Source organism: Eulemur rufifrons, chromosome 8 (assembly GCF_041146395.1).
Source record: "Eulemur rufifrons isolate Redbay chromosome 8, OSU_ERuf_1, whole genome shotgun sequence".
In the NCBI taxonomy this organism is placed as follows: domain Eukaryota; kingdom Metazoa; phylum Chordata; class Mammalia; order Primates; family Lemuridae; genus Eulemur; species Eulemur rufifrons.
The window spans coordinates 17,913,605-17,923,844 of NC_090990.1; the positions used below are offsets into that span (position 1 = coordinate 17,913,605).

The following is a 10,240-nucleotide window of genomic DNA, read 5'->3' on the forward strand; positions in this document are numbered from 1 at the left end:
CCCTGCATCTCTGTCCACAGCGGGATCAGGGTCTATGCAGGGGCCACAGACTCCTCAGTCAACCAGCAGTTCCATGGCAGAAGGAGGAGACCTGAAGCCACCAACTCCAGCATCCACACCACATAGTCAGATCCCCCCCTTGCCAGGCATAAGGTAAGGCCAAGATCAGGGGCAGGTGGTTTGGGGGACCCTGGGGCTAAGTGCATTGGAACTTCTGTGGAGCCCAAGGGTGGTCCCTGCTGCTGCCTGCCCAGCCACTGACTCCTGTGTGGCCTGTGTTATATCAAAGGAATTGGTCTGTTTGGGGTTTAATTGGTTTTCCTCACTCTGGAGCAGGAGCAATTCAGTTGGGATCCAGGATGCCTTTCCTGATGGAAGTGACTCCACATTCCAGAAGCGGAATTCCATGACTCCAAACCCTGGGTACCAGCCCAGTATGAATACCTCTGACATGATGGGGCGCATGTCCTACGAGCCAAATAAGGATCCTTATGGCAGCATGAGGAAAGGTGACCAACCGCTGTTGACCTTATTCCCTTGAAGCCAAGGCCAGGGCCATAGGGGGATATCTTGAGAGTGGCTCAGAGTTCTTGTGGCACCATCCTCTGAAATGAAGTATTTCCTGACTTAACCGCCTGACCTACCCATCCTTCTTCATCCCTACCTCCTCTCTTATCTCTCTCTTCTTGGCCTCACCTTGTCACCCCTTAACAAGTACATGTTTTTTTTGCTGTTTGGGGCCTCTTTAGATCTGTTTCAGACCTATCAGGAAAACAGTGAGATCAAACCCATTACTCTGAAGAGGGCCTAGGTCTTTGGAGCAGGCAAGCTGTAGATTGCTAGGCCTGCTGACCTACCAGTTTGCTCACAGCCTGCTTTTCTGCACTCAGCTCCAGGGGGTGATCCCTTCATGTCCTCAGGGCAGGGCCCCAACGGCGGGATGGGTGACCCTTACAGCCGTGCTGCCGGCCCTGGGCTGGGAAATGTGGCGATGGGACCACGACAGCACTATCCCTATGGAGGTCCTTATGACAGAGTGAGGTAAGCATGACCCCTGCTCCTGCCATCTCCAGCACCCCACAGCTATAGCGCACTCAGTCTGCCTCTCCAATTTTCTTTAGGACGGAGCCTGGAATAGGGCCCGAGGGAAACATGGGCACTGGGGCCCCCCAGCCGAATCTTATGCCTTCCACCCCAGACTCGGGGATGTATTCCCCTAGCCGCTACCCCCCGCAGCAGCAGCAGCAGCAGCAGCAGCAGCAGCAGCAGCAGCAACGGTGAGTAAACCTGGTCTCGGTGCTGCTGTGGTTCAGCTTTGCCATTTCCCACCCTGATCCTCTGTTTCTCTCCCTCCTATAGACATGATTCCTATGGCAATCAGTTCTCCACCCAAGGCACCCCTTCCGGCAGCCCCTTTCCCAGCCAGCAGACCACAATGTATCAGCAGCAGCAGCAGGTGAGGAGGGTAGCTGGGAATGAACTGGCGTGCAGATTCTCCTTGAAAGCTAGTTAGTAAACTAATCTAATGTGTTGAAGTCTAAGAATTGCACTTTAGATGCTTTGGTGTTCTTTCACCCAACTAGCCCGAAGAGCCAAGTCCTCTCAGTCTCTTCCGTTTGGAGTCCAGTCTCCCTAGTTCTCCACAAGTACTAGAAATAGACCTTATTTTGATTTTTGAGGTTTTGTACATTTTTCTGCCTTAAAGCAAGGGATAGCCAGAGAGAAAGAGTGGTGGTTGCTTTCAGAAATAACTGCAAAAGATACTTTGTAAAGGTGAATCCCTGGAGTCTATATCCTCTTTTCTAGAGGGACAGAAGTAAACCAAGCAAGTTTCTGGTGTAGCCATCTTGGCATCTGTGGACTTTGTGTCCCTGAGTGCAGAGTATTAACTTCACCCGTGCTTGTCTCTCTTAGAATTACAAGCGGCCGATGGATGGTGCATACGGCCCTCCTGCCAAGCGACACGAAGGGGACATGTACAGCGTGCCGTACAGCACCGGCCAGGGGCAGCAGCAGCAGCAGCAGCTGCCCCCAGCCCAGCCCCAGCCTGCCAGCCAGCAACAAGCTGCCCAGCCTTCCCCTCAGCAAGATGTATACAACCAGTATGGCAATGCCTATCCTGCCACTGCCACCGCTGCTACTGAGCGCCGACCAACAGGCGGCCCCCAGAACCAATTTCCATTCCAGTTTGGCCGAGACCGTCTCTCTGTACCCCCTGGCTCCAGTGCCCAGCAGAACATGCCACCACAAATGATGGGCGGCCCCATACAGGCTTCAGCTGAGGTTTCTCAGCAAGGCACCATGTGGCAGGGGCGTAATGACATGACCTATAATTATGCCAATAGGCAGAGCACGGGCTCTGCCCCCCAGGGCCCTGCCTATCATGGTGTGAACCGAACAGATGAAATGCTGCACACGGATCAGAGGGCCAACCATGAAGGCCCGTGGCCTTCCCATGGCACACGCCAACCCCCATATGGTCCTTCTGCCCCCGTGCCCCCCATGACAAGGCCCCCTCCATCTAACTACCAGCCCTCGCCAAGCATGCAGAATCACATTCCTCAGGTATCCAGCCCCGCTCCCCTGCCCCGGCCAATGGAGAACCGTACCTCTCCTAGCAAGTCTCCATTCCTACACTCTGGGATGAAAATGCAGAAGGCAGGACCCCCAGTACCTGCCTCGCACATAGCACCTGCCCCTGTGCAGCCCCCCATGATTCGACGGGATATCACCTTTCCACCTGGCTCTGTTGAAGCCACACAGCCTGTGTTGAAGCAGAGGAGGCGGCTCACGATGAAAGACATTGGTAAGGAGACCTCCCTAATTGGGTTGCCTAATCTGCCCCTTACCATCCTGTCCATTGTTCCCTCTGTCTCATATTCTGGATTAGGTTAAATCTGGTCCAGTGTTGAAAGGACTTCGGGTAAGGAAGAAATAAGCTGATTTCAGGTTTTCCCTCAAAGCATTGTCATGCAGTGATCTCTTACCTGAAGAAGCCAAGAGGGGCAGATGTGTGTCACCTCCCAGATAGGAACTGCCTTCCACCTTGTGTTATCTTCAGAGTAGCCTGTCTGATGGGGCAGCCCTGGGGGTGCCTCCAGCCAACCTGGGCTTGGTGGATGGACGACATGGAGGTTTGTTTCAGGAACCCCGGAGGCATGGCGGGTAATGATGTCCCTCAAGTCTGGGCTCCTGGCAGAGAGCACGTGGGCATTAGACACCATTAACATCCTGCTATATGATGACAACAGCATCATGACCTTCAACCTCAGTCAGGTGAGTACAGGTGGCTCGGGAAGATTGAGAGGGCCTGGGATCTTAAGACAGTAATAATAGGCCGGGCACAGTGGCTCGCACCTGTAATCCTAGCACTCTGGGAGGCTGAGGCAGGAAGATCACTTGAGCTCAGGAGTTCAAGACCAGCCTGAGCAAGAGCGAGACCCTGTCTCTACTACAAAAAAAAAAATTTAACTGGGTGTGGTTGTGTGCGCCTCTAGTCCCAGCTACTCGGGAGGCTGAGGCATGAGGATGACTTGAACCCAGGAGTTTGAAGTTGCAATGAGCTATGATGATGCCATTGTACTCTAGCCTGTGTGACAGAGCAAGACTCTGTCTCAAAAAAAAAAAAAGGACAGTAGTAAGTGACACTGAGAAATGAAGCCATTCCTAGTTACCATGGTCCTCTCACTCTCTCATATCTTCCATGCCAGTACTTTGTTTTTCTTCTCTTGCCACTGGGCATGGGCCCAGGATATTGAGAACAATAATAATTTTTGTAAGGCATCATGTTGATAATAGTAATGAATTCAAAGAGAATTTGGGAGACACTTTTTGGTATCGTTAATAAATGCAGATTCTGGCCAAGTGAGGGGGCTCATGTGTATAATCTCAGCACTTTGGGAGACTTAGGCAGGAGGATTACTTGATCCTCATGAGTTCGAGGCTGCAGTCAGCTGTGATTATGCCACTGCACTCCAGCCTGGGCGACAGAATGCGACCCTGTCTCCAAAAAAAAAAAAAGTGCAGATTCTATTGATGTGAGGACACCTTATTTTCTAGACTACCCAGGACAACCTGTGGTCTTTTTTTTTTTTTTTTTTTAATTAGTAAATAGAGCGATTTTTTCCGTTTTTCCCTTTCTTCTTTTACTCTGAATAGAAGGGGTCTTTGTTGATCCCAGTTTCCTTAGGTGTAAAATGGGTGGGAGGTTTGTTTAGTGATATTCTTGCAAAGCTGATTCTCCAGACCCACCCTGCACAGGATGTACACCTTGTGTTTTCTCAGTAGCTGGGAAGAGTTTGTGCTACACCATCCTACTCTTTCTTTTGATCATTGTTAGTACCTACCAACTCATCTATAAAGGAACTGACTAGGAGGACATTGTTAGTAGTAGTTACCGTTTTTTGTGGCAGGTCCTTAATTTTTTTTTCATGTCATCCTTATAGTAGCCCTCAGAGACAGGATATGTGGCCATTTAGAGATGTCAAAGTCTTACCATTGCCCAGGTTCACACAGCTGTCAGCAGGATCTATCTGATTCCAAAGCCTGATTTTATTTCCATTGCATAATATTGCCTCCCATGAGAAAGGAAAGGAACAAATTTTGATTGAGCAATTTCCATATGCCAGGCATTTGACATATTCCATTTAGACCTCAGACAACCCTGTAAAGTTTAGAGATTTCCATCATTTCATGCAGCTAGTTCCTGAAAAAGCCAGAATTCAAACCTAGATCTAATTCTATAGTCCTTATTTTTTGCCACTTTGCTGTACTGTTCAACCAAAGATTAATCTGACTGGAAAGTAATATTTCCTTCTAGAGGTAAATAAATAGTCTATATAGTAATCCATGCTGGAATTTGGGTTTCCTTAACACCAGCTTAGCCCAATGTTTGAAGAGCTGAAGCCTCATCCCACTCATTATGGTGCAAGATTCATGGAAGTCCAGCCTCACGGAATGTTGGGGAGCTTGGAGAAGGGAGCAGATGAATATCTGCCTGCATCACATTCTCTCCTCTAAACTTGTGTTGGGTCATCCCACCGTCCCTAGGCTTGGACTCCACTAGGCAGTGGGACGTAGAAAGTGTTCTAAGAGAGATAATGACAATGACCACCTGGTAGGAAACTGGCCTGGTGAAGGAAAGCAGAAGATTGGTTGGGAAAGACGAGGCTGAGGGGTGGAACTGGTGGGTGAGGTGCAAAGCTATTGGCTAGTGTCGACAGGCTTAGTGAAGGTAGGTTGGGCAGAAGGAAGAACTTTATGCTGGGTATAGGAGAGACGAAGGTAAACAGTTTTCTCTCTGGAGAACCTTTGGGAAAAGAGCAACTCTGCTTCTCCTGAGTGATTCAGATATCTGTCCTAGAAGGAAAGTGAGGGTAATTAGATGGAAGACTTTGGGGCTCTCAAATCAAGGATTCCCTTCTTTGGTCACTTTTCTTCCTTAATTTATTTCCTGTTCTTTCTCTTTTTAGCTCCCAGGGTTGCTAGAGCTCCTTGTGGAATATTTCCGACGATGCCTGATCGAGATCTTTGGCATTTTAAAGGAGTATGAGGTGGGTGACCCAGGCCAGAGAACACTGCTGGACCCTGTGAGATTCAGCAAGGTGTCTAGTCCAGCCCCCACGGAAGGGGAAGAAGATGAAGAACTTCTAGGTCCTAAACTTGAGGAAGAAGAAGAGGAAGTAGTTGAAAATGATGAGGAGATGGCCTTTTCGGGCAAGGACAAGCCAGCTTCAGAGAGTAGTGAGGAGAAGCTGATCAGTAAGTTTGATAAGCTTCCAGTAAAGATCGTGCAGAAGAATGACCCATTTGTGGTGGACTGCTCAGATAAGCTTGGGCGCGTGCAAGAGTTTGACAGTGGTCTGCTGCACTGGCGGATTGGTGGGGGGGACACGACTGAGCATATCCAGACCCACTTTGAGAGCAGGAAAGATCTACTGCCTTCCCGGCCTCATGCACCCTGCCCACCAGCTCCCCGGAGACATGTCACAACAGCAGAGGGTATGCCAGGGACAACAGAACAGGAGGGGCCCCCGCCTGATGGCCCTCCAGAAAAACGGATCACAGCCACTATGGATGACATGTTGTCTACCCGGTCTAGCACATTGTCCGAGGAGGCAGCTAAGACTGCAGAGGCCATCAAGGAGAGCAGCAAGTTTCCATTTGGCATTAGCCCAGCGCAGAGCCACCGGAACATCAAGATCCTAGAGGATGAACCCCACAGTAAGGATGAGACCCCACTGTGTACCCTTCTGGACTGGCAGGATTCCCTGGCCAAGCGCTGTGTCTGTGTCTCCAATACCATCCGAAGCCTGTCGTTTGTGCCAGGCAACGACTTTGAGATGTCCAAACACCCAGGGCTGCTGCTCATCCTAGGGAAGCTGATCCTGCTGCACCACAAGCACCCAGAACGGAAGCAGGCACCACTAACTTATGAGAAGGAGGAGGAACAGGACCAAGGGGTGAGCTGCAACAAAGTGGAGTGGTGGTGGGACTGCTTGGAGATGCTCCGGGAAAACACCTTGGTCACACTCGCCAACATCTCGGGGCAGTTGGACCTCTCCCCATACCCTGAGAGCATTTGCCTGCCTGTCCTGGACGGACTCCTACACTGGGCAGTTTGCCCTTCAGCTGAAGCCCAGGACCCCTTCTCCACCCTGGGCCCCAACGCCGTCCTCTCCCCCCAGAGACTAGTCTTGGAAACCCTTAGCAAACTCAGCATCCAGGACAACAATGTGGACCTGATCCTGGCCACACCCCCCTTCAGCCGCCTGGAGAAGTTGTATAGCACCATGGTGCGCTTCCTCAGTGACCGAAAGAACCCAGTGTGCCGGGAGATGGCCGTGGTACTGCTGGCCAACCTGGCGCAGGGGGACAGCCTGGCAGCCCGCGCCATCGCAGTACAGAAGGGCAGCATCGGCAACCTCCTGGGCTTCCTAGAGGACAGCCTTGCTGCCACGCAGTTCCAGCAGAGCCAGGCCAGCCTCCTCCACATGCAGAACCCGCCCTTTGAGCCAACTAGTGTGGACATGATGCGACGGGCTGCCCGCGCGCTGCTTGCCTTGGCCAAGGTGGATGAGAACCACTCAGAGTTTACTCTGTACGAGTCACGGCTGTTGGACATCTCGGTATCACCATTGATGAACTCATTGGTTTCACAAGTCATTTGTGATGTACTGTTTTTGATTGGCCAGTCATGACAGCCGTGGGACATCTCCCCCCCTGTGTGTGTGTGCGTGTGTGGAGAACTTAGAAACTGACTGTTGCCCTTTATTTATGCAAAACCACCTCAGAATCCAGTTTACCCTGTGCTGTCCAGCTTCTCCCTTGGGAAAAAAGTCTCTCCTGTTTCTCTTTCCTCCTTCCACCCCCTCCCCACCTTACACCTTTCTGTTCCTTGTCCTCACTTTACTCCCCTCAGGACCCCACCCTGTTTGAAAAGACAAAGGTCTGCCTACATAGAAGACTTTTTTATTTTAACCAAAGTTACTGTTGTTTACAGTGAGTTTGGGGAAAAAAATAAAACAAAAATGGCTTTCCCGGCCCTTGCATCAACGGGACGCCACATTTCATAACTGTTTTTAATGGTAAAAAAAAAAAAAAGGAAAAAATACAAAAAAAAACTCTGAAGGACAAAAAAGGTGACTGCTGAACTGTGTGTGGTTTATTGTTGTACATTCACAATCTTGCAGGAGCCAAGAAGTTCGCAGTTGTGGACAGACCCTGTTCACTGGAGAGGCCTGTGCAGTAGAGTGTAGACCCTTTCATGTACTGTACTGTACACCTGATACTGTAAACATACTGTAATAATAATGTCTCACATGGAAACAAGAGAAAACGCTGGGTCAGCAGCAAGCTGTAGTTTTTAAAAATGTTTTTAGTTAAACGTTGAGGAGAAAAAAAAAAAGGCTTTTCCCCCAAAGTATCATGTGTGAACCTACAACACCCTGACCTCTTTCTCTCCTCCTTGATTGTATGAATAACCCTGAGATCACCTCTTAGAACTGGTTTTAACCTTTAGCTGCAGCGGCTGCGCTGCCACGTGTGTATATATATGACGTTGTACATTGCACATACCCTTGAATCCCCACAGTTTGGTCCCCTTCCCAGCTACCCCTTTATAGTATGACGAGTTAACAAGTTGGTGACCTGCACAAAGCGAGACACAGCTATTTAATCTCTTGCCAGACATCGCCCCTCTTGGCGCGATGCTGTACAGGTCTCTGTAAAAAGTCCTTGCTGTCTCAGCAGCCAATCAACTTATAGTTTATTTTTTTCTGGGTTTTTGTTTGTTTTGTTTTCTTTCTAATCGAGGTGTGAAAAAGTTCTAGGTTCAGTTGAAGTTCTGATGAAGAAACACAATTGAGATTTTTTCAGTGATAAAATCTGCATATTTGTATTTCAACAATGTAGCTAAAACTTGATGTAAATTCCTCCTTTTTTTCCTTTTTTGGCTTAATGAATATCATTTATTCAGTATGAAATCTTTATACTATATGTTCCACGTGTTAAGAATAAATGTACATTAAATCTTGGTAAGACTTTTGTGAGGCTTTTTATTGTTTTCAAACTATTTAAAACTTTGACTTTTGGGAGGGAGTGGGGGGCGGTTGGGAGGGTTAGTCCTGTTCTTGCAAACCTCCCATAGTGTGCTCTCTCCCCTAAATGGTGGCATTCTGGACCTTGTTATTTCTTTACTGTATTCTACTTTAACCTCTACAGCTGCAGCCCCCAACTCCTGGGCTGTGGTCCAGTACTGGGCCGTGGCCTGTTAGGAGCCGGGCTGTGCATCACCACCTGAGCTCTGCCTCCCTGTGCTCCCCTACCTGTCCATGGAAAAATTGTCTTTCATGAAACTTAGGAACCAGGCCACACAGCAGGAGGTGAGCGGCCAGGGAGGGAGAGAAGCTTCATCTGTATTTACAGCTCCCTCTGCCCCCGCACCTCCCATACACACACCCAGTCCATGGAAAAATTGTCTTCCATGAAACCGGTCCCTGGTGCCAAAAAGGTTGGGGACTGCTGCTCTACACTGTACGTCTAAAAAAGCTCTGAGATTATCTAACCTGCAAGAGGAAGTTCTGGGCATAAAAAGCATGTTACCACTTGAAATAAAGTGGGTTTAAATAACAAAGGAATTGATGATAATCTAGAAAAAAATGTTCAGAAATAGTTGGCAAAAGGAGGATCTCTGTTTTCTTTTTCTTTCTTTCTTTCTTTTTTTTTTTTTTTTTAAAGAAACGAGGTCTACCCAGCCTGGAGTGCAGTGGTGTGATCGTACCTCACTACAGCCTCAGCCTCCTGGGTATCAAGCAATCCTTGAACCTTAACCTCCCAAAGTGCTAGGATTACAGGCGTTAGCCACTGTGCCCAGCCCTAGCTAGAAATTTTTAACAACGAGATACCCATTTATCTGGAGGCAGCCTCCAACTTAATCACAAATATCTCCAGATTGGTTCTTTTCCCTGACTCCAGACTAGAATTCAGTTGCCTTCTTGCCATCTCTGCTTGGAAGTTGAATGTGAACATGCTCAAGCTAAGATGCCCTGTCTTTCCCTCTGGAAACCTGCTTCTCCCACAGGTTTTTTAGTAAATGGCAACTCCATCCTTCTGTCACTTAGCCAAAAAAATCATTCATTTCCACATCCAGTCTGTTAGCACTCTTGAGAAAATAATCCTCAATCCACCCACTACCACCATAGTTCAAGATACTCTCTGTCTTGGATTCTTGAAATACCTCCAAACTGACCTCCCTGCTTCTGCCTTGCCTGGTTGAACCTACTCTCAACATAGCAACCTAAAGGATCCCTATAGAACATTAAGTCAGACCAAACTCCATCAGTGCTTCTCAGTAAGCAGAAGTCCAGAGCCTTATGATGGCCTAACAAGGCCCTCGGTTACCTCGCTGCTACCTTTCTGGCACCATCTTCTCTCTTTCCCATTCTTCACTCTACAGGGCTGTTTCCACCTTGGAGTCTTTGTACTTTCTATTCCCTCTGCCTGGAACATTCTTTTATCAGATATCTGCATGATTCGAGTCCTCACCTCCTTCAGGGAGTTGTTCAAGTGTCACACAAGTGAGGCTTTTTCTGGCCACCTTATTTAAAATAGTCTCTGCTCCCCTGCTTCAATTGCCCTTCTGTGCCTTGTTTCTCTTACTGCTCTTGTTACCACCTGGCCTATTGTATATTGTACTTACCTGTCATCTTCCACTGGAATGTAAAACCTGGGGTGGGGGGTG

General features: G+C 48.7%; 1 protein-coding gene across 4 annotated transcripts in view; it reads left to right on the forward strand.

Annotated features, from left to right (window-relative positions):
* The window catches only part of ARID1A (AT-rich interaction domain 1A), a 72,113-nt gene extending 63,575 nt beyond the window's left edge, over positions 1–8,538 (forward strand). The window contains exons 13-20 of one of the 4 annotated variants that reach the window (XM_069479619.1): positions 21–153; positions 334–509; positions 891–1,041; positions 1,122–1,259; positions 1,360–1,456; positions 1,915–2,806; positions 3,146–3,276; positions 5,472–8,538. In XM_069479619.1, coding sequence (XP_069335720.1) covers positions 21–153; positions 334–509; positions 891–1,041; positions 1,122–1,259; positions 1,360–1,456; positions 1,915–2,806; positions 3,146–3,276; positions 5,472–7,199 — 3,446 coding nt within the window. In that variant the 3' untranslated portion in view covers positions 7,200–8,538. Of the gene's footprint in view, positions 1–20; positions 154–333; positions 510–890; positions 1,042–1,121; positions 1,278–1,359; positions 1,457–1,914; positions 2,807–3,145; positions 3,277–5,471 lie in introns of all 4 variants that reach the window. The other 3 variants (XM_069479620.1, XM_069479617.1, XM_069479618.1) reach the window with 3 other exon arrangements.
* The last annotated feature ends 1,702 nt before the right edge of the window (positions 8,539–10,240 follow it).